At 42.5% G+C, this 16749-nt stretch overlaps 1 protein-coding gene across 2 annotated transcripts in view; it reads right to left on the bottom strand.

Moving 5' to 3' along the window:
* Positions 1-14307: 14307 nt before the first annotated feature.
* vwa8 (von Willebrand factor A domain containing 8) overlaps positions 14308-16749 on the bottom strand; it is an 84776-nt gene continuing 82334 nt past the window's right edge. For both annotated transcript variants that reach the window (XM_084361896.1, XM_084361897.1), the window contains exon 45: positions 14308-16096. In XM_084361896.1, coding sequence (XP_084218022.1) covers positions 15988-16096 — 109 coding nt within the window. In that variant the 3' untranslated portion in view covers positions 14308-15987. The remainder of the gene's footprint in view (positions 16097-16749) is intronic.

Raw genomic sequence — 16749 nt, 5'->3', positions numbered from 1 at the left:
ACTTTTCCAACATTTATCTGATGAAGATCTGAGCACCAAAATATTGTGGAGTTCATTTTATGATGGGATCACACCAGCTGCACTTCCCGTCAACATAATAATAATACTAATACATTTTATTTATATACACTTGAAAAAAATCATAAAATATACAGTTAAAAACAGCAGAAGACAGTATAAAACACACAAAACAGTATAGAACAGTATAGCAGTAAAGTAGTATAAAGCACATAAAGATTATATATTAAAAGCTAATTTAAAAAGGTGCGTTTTGAGCATGGTGTTGGGAGGTGTGTGAAGATACGGATGGGTTTGGGGAGTGAGTTCCAGAGGGAGGGGGCAGCGATGGAGAAGGCTCTGTCTCCCCAGGTTCGGTGCTTGGTCCATGTAGGTGGGGAGAGGATGTTTCCTTCGGATGAGCGGAGGTCGCGGGAGGGGGTGTGGTGATGAAGCAGGTTTGTGAGGTAAGGGGGGGCCAGGTTATTTAGTGCTTTGTGTGTGAGGAGGATGATTTTGAACTGTATGCGGTGAGTGATGGGCAGCCAGTGCAGGTCACGGAGGACGGGGGTGATGTGGTCTCTGGAGCGGGTATGGGTGAGCAGGCGTGCGGCTGAGTTCTGGATGTATTGCAGTTTATTGAGAAGTTTGGATGGTGAGCCATGGAGGATGCTGTTGCAATAGTCCAGTCTGGATGTGATAAATGCATGGATGAGGGTTTCTGCAGCAGAGAAGGTGAGTGAGGGGCAGAGACGGGCGATGTTCTTGAGGTGGAAGAAGGCAGTCCTGGTGATATGATTGATGTGGAGGTCAAACCTTAGCTTACTGTCAAAGATGATTCCTAGGTTGCGGGTGTGTGAATGACATAACATGTTCATGTTCTGACCCATGACTACTCAGTAGCGGTCACTACATTATTATGAGACCACACCCATCATCAACTCAGCCTTCATTTTGATCCAAACTACACACCTGTGAAGTTTCATGACTGCATCTTACACGATTGAGATTGGGTTGAAAAAAATCTGCCCACCAAATATTCAAAATGGTTTCTGTGTTAGTCTCCACTATAAAAGGTGTCACCAGGACTACATTTTAACATGATGACACACACACAGACACAGACTTACAAATTGAAAACATTACTAGCCGACGCTGTTGCAGCTGGTGACGCTCAGGCACATACTGAGGAAAGTCAGATCCTAAAATGAAGTTTTTATACACAGTATTTGTGTTTCAAAGTAGAGTTGCTCTTTAAAGGGGAACTATGCAGTGTAGTGTAGTTTGTAACTCAGAATTTTAATATCTACAAAATTACAGTCAGGTAATAATAGAAACTCAGAAATATGTTGTTTTTTTTCCATAACTGAGTAAACAAGCTGTTCTCAGAGGAAAATAAGGTCCCAGAACACTGTATGAAGCTAGAAAGGTGGCAGGGTCCGTCACCCTTTAAGGTCTCATCTCATTTTCTTGTCCGCTTGATTCCTGTTTTAGGGTCACGGGGTATTGCCGCTTTATCCCCCCTTTCGGGGGGTTGCGGGGCTACTGGGGCCAAATCCAGTTCTCAATGGGCAAAGGCCAGGGTACACCCCTGGATGAGACGCCAGCTCATCGCAGGGCCCTCTGATGGCAGAGGCTGCCTCGCAAGGTGCCAACTGCGCATCAGGAGCAATTTCGGGGTTCAGCTTCTTGCTCAAGGATGCTTCGGCATGTAGCTCAGTTCCGCCCAGGGGAGCCGGGGTTCAAACCAGCGACCTTCTGCTCTACCCACTGAGCTACAGCCACCCCCCAGTTTGTTTATTCAGTTTATTCAGTCATGGAAACAAAGAGTTTGTGTATTTAGTATGTTTAGGCAGACAGTATCAGTCAGTGAAAGGTTATCTTTTTTTTCTGATTAAAATTTCTTTCCCAAAACTACATAGTGCAACTTTAATGAAAAATTCTGCCCATCAACAACCAGTGAGTCTGCAGTGTGATCTTGTGAGTGAAAACCAGAGGCTTTGCTCAGGCTGTGTCACTTGGCAGAGAAGGAAACTCATTCAGAGAGGCATTTCCTGACTGTTGAGGTAATTAGGACCATCAAGCCTTAGACACACAGGATTAGCCAAGTTTAACTGTGGCTATGCTAATTAGACCTATTTTATCCACTCTATCTCTCTCCCTCTCTTTGAAGAATTGCAGGTTGCCTACATTATTCGGTAAAGGAGTTAACAGGAAGCAAATTAGTGTTACTCCAACACTTTTAATTTCTCATCTCATTAGGCAGTAAATTAGTAGTAGTATTAGTATTAGCAGTAGTGCTATGCGGGGTCGAGGTGAAGTCTGAACAAGTGAGTCTTGAGTCTTTTGCGAAAGATGGCGAGTGACTCTGCTGTCCTGACATTGGTCGGGAGTTTGTTCCACCACTGAGGTGCCAGAACAGAGAAGAGTCGCGACTTCACTGGGCGGCCTTTGTTTGCTCTTAGCGATGGCAGTACCACCCAGCCAGCTGATGTAGTAGAGCGAAGTGGGGCGTGTGGTCTGATCAGTGTCTGGAGGTAGATTGGTGCAGTTCCGTTGACGGCCTTGAAGGCCAGCACCATGGTCTTGAATCTGATGCAGGCCGCAACAGGAAGCCAGTGGAGGTCACGGAGGAGGGGGGTCACATGGGAGAGTTTGGGTAGATTGAAAACAAGGCGCGCTGCAGCGTTCTGGATACGTTGCAGCGGTTTAGTCGCAGAGGCGTGGGAGTCCAGCCAAGAGCGAGTTGCAGTAGTCGAGGCGGGAGATGACCGGCGATTGAACCAGGAGTTGCGTCGTGTCCTTTGTGAAAAGAGACCGGATCCTGCGGGTGTTGTAGAGGGCAAATCTGCAGGATCGGGCCACCGCAGTGATGTTGAGGGTGCAGGATAGCTTGTCGTCGAGGATTACACCCAGGTTCCTCGCAGTCGATGAAGGGGATACAGTGACATCCTCGACAGTGACTGACAGGTCCATGTTAGGGCAGTCTTTCTCCAGGATGAAGAGGAGTTCAGTTTTACTAAGGTTGAGCTTGAGATGATGGGCAGTTGTCCAAGCGGAGATGTCTGCCAAACATTTTGAGATGCGCGTGGCAACGTGGGTATTGGAGGATGGGGGAAAGGAGAGGAACAGCTGGGTGTCGTCAGCATAACAGTGGTAAGAGAATCCATGTGATGTGATTGCAGAGCCTAGTGATCTAGTGTATAGTGAAAACAGAAGCGGTCCTAGTACTGAGCCTAGTACTCAGTAGCGATCATTGTGGTTATGATAAATGCAGGGAGAGGACAGGGCAGGCAGGGTGACCCAATGACCAAGAGAGACATTTATTGATACTGTAGCGGAACCACAGTGTCCAAAAGACTGAAACCATCCGGCGCCCAGGGAAGGAAAAGAAGGAAAGAAGAGGAAGAAAAACGTGAAAAAGAAAGGGGTACAGTAACGTCAATGTGATGAAGTGAATGAAATGAATAGTTTAATGTATCGTAGTTACCGTTGTTGGAGTCTTAACTTGCTAGCTTACTTTGGACGATAGTAGCATTGTTTAATAATCAGTAAATAGCTGAGTCGACGTAAGTTAATGTTACTCCACTTAAATTCATCAGGGACATTTGGGAAGTTAACGTCAGGCCTGTTCAGGTGTTATTTTAACCTGTTGGCTGTGTTTTCCTGCTTGTATGTCAGTTAAAATGCTTTTAGTTTTCCATCCCCTTTATAAATAATAGGGCAGTTGTAAGCCTTTGGTTTATTGCGTCACAGTTTATGTTTAGTTTACATCAGTTTACATGTGTTTAGTTTACATCAGTGTTAAAGTGTATTACTGTTAATACGCCATACCTTAGCTTTCCCATATCAATCATAGGATACATATATGTTTTTATCAGAATTAGAATCAGAATTCCTGTATTCGTCCTGCAAATGGGGAAATTTCTTAGTCACAGCAGCCAAAGGACAGTGTCACACTAAACAATAATAAAAAGTAAAAAATAAGCAATATAATAAGAAGATAAGAAATAGAATTAACTCGTATATATATAGTATTTACAATATGAACTTAGTATTTACAATATGAACAGTGTAAGTATAAACAGTTTGCTATTTATATTTACAAACAATAAATAATAAATATGGGTATTAAAAATTGTCCAACTAATGCAAACCAGAAAGTGTGTGGATATGTGTATAGTTTTGTATTGCACAGTGCACAGTGAGGTCTACTGGGAGCAGTGCTGGTTGTAGAGTCTGACAGCAGCAGGAAGGAAGGACCTGCGATACCTCTCACCAGCAGCGATGACAGCTTGTCCATCATCCTGCTGTCTCCCACCACCTGCACTGGATCAAGAGGGCATCCCAGGATGGAGCTGGCCTTCTTGATAAGTTTATCAAGTCTCTTCCTATCTGCTGCCGAGATGCTGCTGCTCCAGCAGACTACACCATAGAAAATGGCTGATGCCACCACAGAGTCATAGAAAGTTGTCAGGAGTGCCCCCTGCACTCCAAAGGACCTGAGCTTCCTCAGCAGATGGAGTATGTATATATATATATATATATATATATATATTAATTTCAGTGCACTTTACTGCTTTTTGCACTCTGGTTAGACTGAATTGCATTGCAATGATGATAAAGTTGAATGAATCTCATCGTATTTTCATTACTAGTCTATATTAGTCTTATGTATAGCAAACACCAAGCATGTTTTTTATTAAAATGTAACATCCATTGGTCACATATACTTCTCTTCTCTCTTCAGATGCACTTTTAAAATATTTCACCACCACCCCCAGTGACACAGCATCAGGAGCTCCTGTCCCCTCTACCTCAGCACAGCAGAGTGACAATATTCTTTAATATGTTTGTGCAATACCTTATTTATATTGTATTTTTCATTTATCACTTGTTTCTTTCTTCAGTTTTTATTTCGTGTGATATTTTTGACTTAAAAGAAATAAAATATTGAATACATGCAGTTTCAGTGTGAGTTTATGAAAATTGATTGTGAAATTGACTGCGATGCGAGGGGGCACCAGCTAAAATCTTGCCTAGGGCACCAAATTGGTCAGGGCCGGCACTGTCTCTTGTTATTCCAAAACAGATCTGACTCCAGGTGAATGTCCTGGCCTTTCTGGAGTAAAGGTCAGGAACATATACACACACACAATCCTCTACTGGTGCAGTGCTGTCTTAAAGATGTATAGTCTTGGGAGGAATGCAGGCATGGGTATGGGTGTGTGGTAATGTTGTTTTCATTTACATCAGGATAAAGGCTTACAGGTAAGCCTAACTTGAGGAAATCTTGACTATTTGACCTTTGTTTCTCGAACAAACTTCGAAATCCACCTGTCACCATTTCACTGCATCATTCATCATCATTATGGTCATTACTGCTTGTCTCCTCAGGGCTGTTGTTGGGGGATAAGCTCTGGCTTAGACAGTCTGCAGGACACTACAGTTTTGAGGTCAACAGCGACAGCTCCACCCTTGTTTTGTGCTTGTGGGGAGAAAAATAAAAGAAAGGCAGATGAAGCATGAACATACAAGACTGAGTGAAGCAGACTGTGTCTGGTAGCACAATCCCTTTCTACATCTTTCATCATGATAGTAATGAGACATTCATTGACATTGGTCTGATCTAGCAGAATGATTGCATATTATCTCTGACATGCACTGGAAGAGAGATATAGAGACAAAGAGAGAAAGATAGAGGGCTGGTTTCAGGTCTTGCCAGACCAGCTTGGTTTGACGTGGTGGTGTGAGAGAAAGAAGCAGGAAGGAAAGAATGACAGAGTGGAGGGGGGACAGAGAGAGGGAGGGGAAGGAAACGGGAGAAATCTGCAAAACAAATCAGCGCCGCATCTGTTGTACACACACACACACACACACACACACACACACACACACACACACACACACACACTCCAAGCGGAACAACTTACAAACAGCAATGAACAACGAAAAAGAGGTTTCTGCTGTCAGTCACAGCCTGTAACCAGGACAACACATCTCTGGTCAACATGTGCAAACATGAATGCACAGTCAGCAAGTATGCAATTTAATTCTCATGTGGCTATGAACTGGTCAGCTGTTTAAACCACTGGACTCAACTCCTGTGCCTTTGAGCAGTGAAGTATGTACAAATTTGGACCTTAAACACAATCGGCTGATTTTGCAAGTGAGCACCTTCAGCAAGCGAGGTTCTATATGTGGTTCCAGTGTAGCGAGCAGCATATCAAAGTGGACCGCTGACATGGTGACATACACCTGGATGTGATCGGATAACTCCTCAGCTCCTTCATCAGCAGGTGATACTCTCCTTGCTCTTGTTTTTAGGATTGGATAGACCCAGTATTTTCTTTTTCTTTGTTCAAGAAGTGAGGGGAACACAAAATCATCTTCACTGCTTGACGACTCCCATTTTGTCTCGTATTGTGAAGTTTCATGATGAACAGAATAATAAACCCATCGGACTCATTGTGCCAGGTTACTGTGTTTTTTTTTGTTTTTTTTTTATCACAAGACAGATGAAAAAAACATGCACAAAAAAATCAGATTTGTTGTGAAAAGGCCTTCACCCCATCGCCCGGCTGATACAATGGTTACAGCTTGTCTGTTTACCCTGATTACATGTACCGTGTAGATGGCCATGAAAAGGCGTCTTCAATGCACATAGATATAAAACAAGAAATAATATAAACACTATTATTTGTGCAACTCATTTTCACTAAAATAGATTGAAATCACCAAGTAATTTATAATTTCAGAATTTGTCAAAACCTGGCCTGGCCTATCAGGTTGGTTCTGGTCCAGTAGCCATGGTCTACAATTGTATATTGGGTTACATTTGTGTGTGGCATTGTGAGACCCTTTTCACAGCCCTGATTCACAGATACATGTTGTGTTTCAGTGCAGGTGGGAAACATGGACGCCTGGCTTTCCAGCACAATCATGTGGAATTTCAGAATGGGACAGCTGATGTTATTTGTTTGTGCATTGGAAAACACATTTGTGGATTGTGAGACATGCATTTGTCATCAGTATCATAAATACTTTAATAATTATTAATTGGTTGAAGCTCCAGTGCCAAGTGTGTAGCCTCCCTTTCCCATCAAAAATTTTCTTTGAGTTTTTCTTTATCTGAATCATTGGTCTAAAGATTGAATATGAATATAATTGACTTGTCTTGATTTGACTTTGGTTCAACTGCAAAAGGAGGCAGAGGAAGAGGATGTTAGCCCTGCAGAGAAGGTCCAAGAATCTAAAAGAGCTGTGTTGTTCCCCAAACAGCTCCAGGCGTGTCCTCTCAGTGCGTCTGCTCAAGAAACACCCTGTCAGAGGGGAAGTCTCTCTGCCTGCCCCATAAATCAACATGTGTTAAAAGACACACACATATCCACACAAGGGTTGAAAATAGAGCAAATAAAAATGCACCAGACTCTTAAATTAGACACATTAGTACTGTCAGTGACAGAAGAGCTGTCTTTTGAACAAGATTGTGGATGTTGTTGTTTTTTTTTCTTGTGATTTCATTTATAAATGTCATGGTAGGGCACATGCACTTTCTTGATATTCATCTCTATCACACATTCAAACTCCTTAGTGTTTCTGCTATAAACACAAAACATTTGATTTTGGGATAATACTGAATCTGACAAAAAAAATCCCCATGACATGTTTGTACAATAAAAAAAACTAGCGTAACTAACAACTCACAGTCACAAGCACATAAACAAAACAATGTTTACCAGTTGTCAAGGACAACAGCATTATCATATCTGTTCTGAGAGCTGATCACAGCAACAGTTTGCAATACCACATCCTCTGCATGATGTAAGACTCATCACATGACAATGAAAGCTCCAACTATCTAAATGGGAAGCATTAGTAATGGAGCATTCACTGTCGCTGATGTCTGATTTCACAGGGAGTGTAATGGTGAATGATAGAAATATATCCATACTTGGCTTTAGATAAATTGACAGTTTGTCAGTTTGAACTTTTTTCACATTTCATTTCATTGCATGTTCTCAATTTGTAAAATGAAACAGCAGTCTATGAATATGACTTGAATGGAAGACTGGATGCAGACTTGGAGAGATTGAATAGGTGTCTGTGGCTGCAAGGAAGTTGTAAGTGGGTAGAAAGTGGACAATGCCAATTCAGTTTCCATAAGGAGGATATTATATGCATGGACACACACACACACACTGTCTGCGTTTGTCCTTGTCACTGCCAGGCAGTTAAAGTTTCAACAGATTAACACACACAGCCTCACTGGAAAAGTAATTTTGTTAACTGAAACCATGTGCTTAGTTGTTGATTAGCTCAGGTAAGCGTAGCCTGGCTAAAGTGGAACATGTAGAAAGATAAGAGCCAATCCAGTTGGCTTTGTGTGTGTTCATTCAAGACTCAACCTAAACTACAAGCATACTCTTAAAACAACACCTAGTAATTGATGATCAACTTAGTTAACCATAAAATGTGTTACGTTCCATTATTTCTGACCATTTCCAAAGCTTTTTAGATCAATTCATTCTTTGGCCACTACCCAGAGCTCATGATCATAGGTGAGAGTTGTAACACGACTGATAAATAGAAAGCTCTAAATTACATCAGAGGAAAAAATTGATTCAATTTAGAGGTTGCAAAATCAGACGCTATTCACACTCTTGCTGTGTCTAGAACTAGTAAATTTACATTCAGCTCTTTTATCCAAAGCGACTTACAGTAATTCATATGTACACTGATGGCGGTGGCTGCCATACAAGTGCCAAACAGCACATCAAGGATTTTCGGGGGGTTCAGTATCTTGACCAAGGACACTTCGACATGCAGACCAGGGGAATCGGACCAGCGACCTTCCGATAACAAGACGCTGACTCTACCCCTGAGCCACAGCCGCTCAGGGGTTCATAGGGTCCATGAAAAGTACATTTTTTGACTGCAGCGTTGCTCTCCACCAGGGAGATGGGCAAGGCTTCCTGAGTCCTCTACCTCTTCTCCAAAGGGAGTGTGTCAGCCTTAGTTCCTCAGAGAGTTCCAGCTGTTTTGATCTTGACCATAGAAGGCAGGCAAGGTAGGGCCTTGAGGCCAACCAAGAAATCAGTGACTACCCAAACTCATTACTTGCTCAGGTGGTAGAGCGGGTAATCCTCTAATTAAAAGGTCAGTTTCATTTTGAGGATCCCCTGCATGTTGAAGAGTCCTTCGGCAAGATACTGAAGCCTGAATAGCTCCTGATGGCTGTTCCATTGGTGTATGAGTGTGTGTGAATGGCTGAGCATAGACACATTGTGGGGCACTTTGTATAGGAAGCGCTGTATTGCTCCTGATAAACAGTACATGAATGTCTTCATGAATAGGTGAATGATCTGTAAAGTCAAGTGGTCAGCAGACTAGAAAAGTGCTGTATAAATACAAGTCAATTTCCCATTTACCGTATGGAATTTAAAGTTCCATGTGCACTGCTGTTTTGTTTCTTGATACATCTCCTCTTATTCAAGAGTTTTCTGGGCTTACCAAGCTCAAATATCCCCATCCTTTAGCTTGACCACTTTCCTCACTGTTGCCATTGCTGTCGTGACAGACAAAGATTGACCGGGACACAACACTGTTGAGCAGCATCTGTAAATGGAGTTTTCAACATGGCCGACTCCGATTCCATCCCCCCAAACTCCCTCGGGTTGCAGAGAGAATTTTTTCAGAGGTGAAAGTTGAAAACCTTCCCATCAGAGACTCCAGCCAGATGTTTACAGTTCACCTTCACTGCACATTTGTGTTTACAGGGTCTGTCTGACAGATCCCTTGCCACCTAATGTAACTCACCACCATGTCATGATCAGTTGACAACTCTGCCCATTGCTGATATTTGACCAAAAGGGTTAGAAGTACAACTTTCAACTCCCATATGCTTAAATATGATATTTGTTATGGATGGTCCATGAGAAGCACAAATTCCAGTACAACAACCAATACTCAGGTTCAAATCAGGTAACCAGCAGATCTGTGCAGATTCCAAGTGGAGTCCTGAAGAACACCACGTAAAGAGTGGGTCATCCGTTAAACATAAGCTTGTAGGTTCAGTCCCCGGCCTCCTGGCTGCACGGCGAAGTATCCTCACACATACCCCAAATTGCCCATGATGGCCAATTCTATTGGTGTGCAAGTGTGTGAATGGCTGAGCGTTGAATAGGAAGCGTTGTGTTGTAAAGTGTTGTAAAGCACTTTGAGAAGTCAGTAGACTTGAAAAGCTCAAATTAATGCAAGTCCATTTACCATTTACCATTAACCATAACTGCTGTTCAGCACATAGGAACACATAACAAGCTGCAAAGCCCCAGTATCCAGAAGAGAGACTGGCTATATCTAGATGGCAGCTTACATCTACCATACAAGTTCTGGCTCCTTCCCCACCATAGAGGTGACATTACATGTGCCAAGATCCAGTTTGTGGAGCCAGGGATCAGTATAACAAGACTCCATCTCTGACTGCCATCCAGTTGGCAGCGAGATCTCCTCCCAGGCCGTGATCCAGAAGAGGCCTTGGTGTCCCTTGATTTGGAAGGTGCTCTTTCATGAAGAAACTGATCCAAAGGCATCTTTGAACCACTCTAAGTCTGGCCCCTCACCTCAGACCAAATTGCCTTAGGAGACAATAACAGGAGCTGTTACCTCTGACAACACAGCTCCAAGGGTTATAGGGGCATGCACCCACCACCACCACCAAAATAGGGTGGAAATGTTCACAGGGGGGCATATATAATATATGCTAACGGTAAAAGAGTGTATTGGGCTAAATGGAAAAAATGTTTTATAGAGACAGTGCTACAAACATTGTGTAAAAACACATTCAAGTAATATTTTATAACATATAACACTGACATATTATTAAGATGTAGACTGTCTGCAGGTTTGCCCTCGTTTATCTTAAATCATCCTACAGACATACGCCCCTGTTTGGACTGTGAAAGCAAAACGGCATCATCAGTTCTAGGTAAACTTGGATGATGTGCTGAAATACAGCCTTGTAATCCCCTCTTTACAGCAGTTTGTTTTTCATCACCACACTGCCTGTCTGACTGGCTGCCCGCACATCTGCGTATCAGCATATCTGTGTGTCAGGTGCTCCGCCACTCTGTCTTTGGGTCTGTCAGCAGCACGACTCATAAGGCTCCTCTCAAGATTCAATACAACTCAATTAGGACTTGACAGGGGCAGGTGTCAGGTGGTCATTCAGTCTGTGTGTGTGTGTGTGTGTGTATGTGTGTGAATCCAAGGTGTGGTTGTCTGCCAGACCCATGAGGGATATCTTTCAGTACAAATAGGGCAGTGTCTCTTTTTTCTTACCGCACACTATTTCTCTCCACAGAGTCAGGCACAGACTGATATTAATGTCCAGCCAGCCTTATTATACACTCAGTAACCACATGGTGAATAAGAGCACTATTGACTCTGGACTGTTATTACCCCCTAATGAATCTGCCTGCTCCCAGCTGTCTGTTTAAGCACCACAGGGGATTGAAGCCCTTATTTGTGTGAAACTATGCATAAACATAGTGGTATTGGGGTGATGCCTGTCTTTGTGTCTGACATTATTACATTCTCCATTTCAAAGCTACCTGCACCCTTGATTTCACTCTTTCCCTTTACCAGAGAACACTCACTCAACGCACGCACACACACACACACACACACACACACACACACACACACACACACACACACACACACACACACAGGTCAAATAAGAACACATGCTCCTGTTTCTACTCTGACAGTCACTCTCCCCTGTCTGTCCTGTGGAGTTGGCACGAGATCAGCAATCAATCACATCGACCTGTCAGTTTCTCACTGTGGTGTCCCTCTGTGGGCTGTATGGAGATCAATCCTGGTGCAGTTCAGCCCCCAGTCAACACGAGATGGTCACACTTATTATGCGTTTGTGTGTGAGCGTTATCTGTTCTGTCAAACACAGGGTCCAGACGAAAATGTGATGACATCAGCCTAAAGTACCCAAAAATAGCTTGCTTCAAGTTCCGCACTTTATGAATCACCAGCGAGATTTTGCAAATGTGACTGACTCATACTGTATGTGCGCATGTGATGGGGGTGGGTGGGTGGGTGGGTCACAAAACAAACACACACCTAACACTGACTAATGCATGTAATACCCTGTTAGTCTAGACGTCGTATCTCCTTGTTGTCATCATACAAGGCTTTTTAGAGTAGGAACACCAGGTGTGCACTATGGAAACTGTGTGTGTGTGATTTAATGCCTTAAGTCATTCTAAGAGTCAGTTTATCTTTGCAAATCAAGGTGATAAACTGTGTCAATAAAGCAGTGTAGTACAGGAAGCAGGGGAAGAAAGTGGCGCTGACAGTAATTACCACCACACTACTGTTTCCTTTAGCCAGACAGGGCCACAGCTGATACTGTGAATAATATAAAAACCAAACATACAATGTTCTGTAACAAAGTAATAATCTGAAACAAGGTATGGCCAGAATTTTAGTTTAAACATTCAAAAAATGAACTCAAAAAATCAACAGAGTGTGAAGAAACACCAGTGCTGACATTATGTCAAAGACGTCTATGTTCTGTGTTGCAGAGACAACTGAATTTAGCATGCTAACTAGTTGATGAAGGTTCTCAGTCGTCCAGGTCATGGTAAATCTAGGTGCTGTATCTTAGGCAACTGGACGTGTTTCAGTTTCTTGAAGACGTTTCACCTCTCAACCAAGAGGCTTCTTCAGTTCTCACTAACTGGAGGGGAGTCGCAGTGTTTTAAACTCTGTGTGGGAGTGTCCTTACAGAGTCGTTAAGGACGCGTGTGAGTTCTGAGTTTCATTGTCCTGGAGTGGAAAGGGTTGGATTAGACGTGTTGTTGAGGATTTTCCCGAAGAAGCTTAAGTTGGAGAGGATCACAGGATAGTATCTGCCTACACAGTGTGAAATCTGATTGTGAAGAGCTGCAGAATATGTGATGAGTTGTTTTGGTGGGTCAAAACAGTGAGGGTGGGCTGTGTGATGGTAGTTAGAGAACAGATCATTACAACACAGGGAAAAAGTAACCATGGAGGAAATGAGAGGGAAGTTGAGTGGTCCCAATGAAAAGGAAATAACAAAAATAAGAACAATATCTGTGATTCTAAGAAGTCACACAGTTCCTCAGAATTTAGATCCTCCAGTCTACTGCAGAACAATATACAAAACAAGAACATACTCATAACAGTCAGTGCCACTTAAAAAATGTGTTCTCACTAACTCTTTTTGATAGAACTGTGCATTTATGATTTAGGCATTTAATGTAAAATTACACGCTACATGGCAACTTACAGCCATGTGGAAACCAAATCCATCCAAAAAAGCTTTTTATGAGCTCAGAAAAACAGCCCTGATTACTGCTTTGTATCAAAGCAATTTTCAGATAATCAAGTGGGTTTTTAAATGGTTCATCAAGTCAGAGAATTCTTACAACCCATAAAGATCTAGTTAGTAATTATTTTTCTTTAGTTTTTCATCAGGACTGCCTGAAGTGGGGCCTGTGGGCCACAGTTGGCCCACCATAGGGTTCAATTTGGCCTGCCAGCTGTCTTCTGAATAAATAAATAAATATTGTAAATATATGTTGTGGAATTAATTGTTTTAGTTTTTGTGAGGTAAAATTGCTTTGTATCCTTAACTGTTATTAAATATTTTTCATCATGGCAGGCAAAGAAACACTTTACACAGGAAGTTAGTCAATTAATGAACCTGGTATCCCTTTTCAGTTTCGGCCCTCTAAGTGGAAAGGTTTGGGCACCCCTGGTCTAATTTATTCAAAATAACACAATCTGCAGATACATGTTTTCCTTTGGACAGCAGGGGCTGACTGTTACGAATGGAAACATTAAAGCCACAGTACTCATTCATAGATACCAGCAACATCAATACGCCTGATTATTTTTATCAAGGTCCGTGCATTATTCTCTGAGAAATGAACTGAAACGTCCCACAACTCCCCAGATCCGTCTCTTTATCCAGATCTGCACCAAAAGTTAACGGGGTCTTTTCTGGCTGAGAGCCATCCTCCACCCAAGTTTCACAAAAATCCGTTCAGTAGCTTTTGTGTAATCCTGCTGACAAACCAACCAACCTAACAAACAAAAACAAACAGACACGTGAAAACAATCTTCTTGTTGGAGGAAATAATTGTGTAATACAGGGATATTTTGAAATTCTGATATTTTCTGACACGGTTATTGTACCATGAAAATCTCATACTGTTGCAACCCTAAAGACAAGTTACAAGACAAAAACTGTGGGAATCAAGCGAGCAATATTAGCATGATTTTATTACAATTTCGTACATTACTTGTACAATTTTTTTTCACATAAAGTAATTACATAAAATAATGTACAATTAGATAAGACTAAAGAAATTGAAAATCTATCTCTCTATATATAATATTAAAATGCTTCTATGCACACTTTAAACGCCTATACACCCAAACATGAAGTTTCAACTGGCAATCTTTTCATGAAGGCAAAATGTCTCCAGTCTCCACTATGGGGTCATTTTAATGCATCCTACTAATCAGCAGAATTGGAAAACAAGTAAGAGAGAGGGAGACAGAAGTGGGTTAATAAAAACACTGGCAGGACCTCTATCAGAGAGGGATCAATAGAGACTCATCGTTAGAACGGCTGTTCTATTGATCCTGTCAGTGAAGCATAGTGAGGCGTGAACACCAAGTATCACAACCAGGGGCCAAACTGATATGCAATTGGACACACATGACTGCGAGTTGGCACAGACAGGAAGAATTAATCCGACTGCACAGCCTGATTCGAATACATACGTTAAAAATGATGTACACAAACACACACAACTATGCACACAGACACACTAAGTCAGAGAATTTTCTGCTAATTTGCCTTGTAGTGGCGAAGGTGTTCATGAGTATGTTTGAGAAAGAGAGAGGAGTGGGAGGTCTGGCAATGAAAGGCGATCTGAGATTCCTCGCAGGACTGAGACGAGCATGCGGCGTCACAAGGTCCAGCAGTCAGGAAGGAAAGGGCTTGTGCGTGTTGACATAGATGCGTTTGGAGAACACACACACACACACACACACACACACTCACACACACACACACACACACACACACACACACACACACACACACACACACACGGCAGGGGCTTGTGCAACAGCGGCTGCCTTTAAAGAGCGTGTGCAGTCAGGTGGGAAATTCCCTGGTCACAGTCACAGCATTCCAAAAGAGCCAAGTTACTGCTGCTAGCCACATCCAAGTGTCACTCAGGTGGTGTGTTGGTATTGCCCCTCATGCATGTGTCGGTGCGTCTCTCTGTGTGACAGATAAGAAATGCGGAGGAAGTCCAAATAAGTGAGGCTGTTTCAAGTTCATGACCCTTCCTTTCTTAGTAAAGTGGCTCACAACCCAAAACAGGACGAGAACGTACATGTGCGTGCGTCAGCACACTATCGGCCCAAAACACAAAACAACAATAGGTTGGACTATGTGCTTGATCCCAACATGGGGTCTGAGACAGGCCCCAGGCATTCATAATGTCACTGCAGTTACCAATGCAGTGTGTGTCATTTCACAGTAATGCACAGTCATTCTGCACAAGATCACAGACTACACTGTACAGCTCCTATTCCCAGAGGGACAGTACAGAGCAGCTAGACATTATTTAACTCTGTCACGCTAACACAACACTGTCAGATTTTGACTGAAGGCTTCTGTTGAATAGTAAACATAACTGTCTTTGCCCTTCAGGCTTGTACAGCGGTGAGTCTTCAGACCTGGTACAGTCAGATAAAGTTTTATAATCTGATACAAAAAGTTGGTTATCACATCGTGATAAGTCACCGTGCTGAAGTCAGACAAGTTTCATAGCTTACAAAACTAATTTTGAGGTTCTGAACATGTGAGATAAGAAGTGAGTGTATGTGTTTCTGTGTGCACGTGTGTGTTTGTTTGTGTCAGTCTCAGGCATTGGACAGCATTGTAGATGTAAAGATCTGCTGCAGTATTTGGGGGATCTGCTTGGTGTCCATGGCAACGAAGGATCTCCCAGCTGGCAGGGTCTTTTGGAGTCTGAAACAAAGACAAAAAGACACAAGTTTGAGGTTAAACAGAGGGACTGAACTTTAGCAACAGAATCGTTTCCCAAAATAAGAAGACAGACAAGTACTTGTTTGTTGTGTGAACTGGTACTAGACATTTCCACTGACAGAGTACAGTGTGTGAATGAAAGGGCTGTCATTCACATGGTGGAGCTTAGGAACAAGACAACACAGCCACTTCAACTGCATCTCAGTCCTTTGTATGTACCACTTCCTCTGATGGAACTCGTTTTGTTCTTTCATTCCCTCATTTGTTTACACATTCCTCTTTTCCAAACAGTAGAGGACAAGTGTCCTTTAAATGAGGACAGACGCAAGCATGCACAGTCAACAGGGGTATGAACAGTATTCCCAAAGTGACCTAATGCAATATTATGTAACTGCATGACTTCATCATCATAACTAAGTTCTAATGCTTGTGTGCTTCCATGACATGTAAATATAATCCTCTCCTCTCTTTCTTTATCCCAGCATCCTGACTCGTACTCATAGTTAAAGAGTAATTTGTAGTGAAGTCAGTTCGAGGGTCAGAGGTATCTTTCTTTGCTCTCTCTCTCTCTGTGTTCCTATTCTTCCTAGAGTGATGAGCGAGGCTCAAACCAGGTCACTGTCATTCTGGAGCTC

This window comes from Pagrus pagrus, assembly GCF_965226575.1.
Source record: "Pagrus pagrus genome assembly, chromosome: 9".
NCBI lineage: Eukaryota > Metazoa > Chordata > Actinopteri > Spariformes > Sparidae > Pagrus > Pagrus pagrus.
This window is presented reverse-complemented; position numbering and strand designations above follow the sequence as displayed.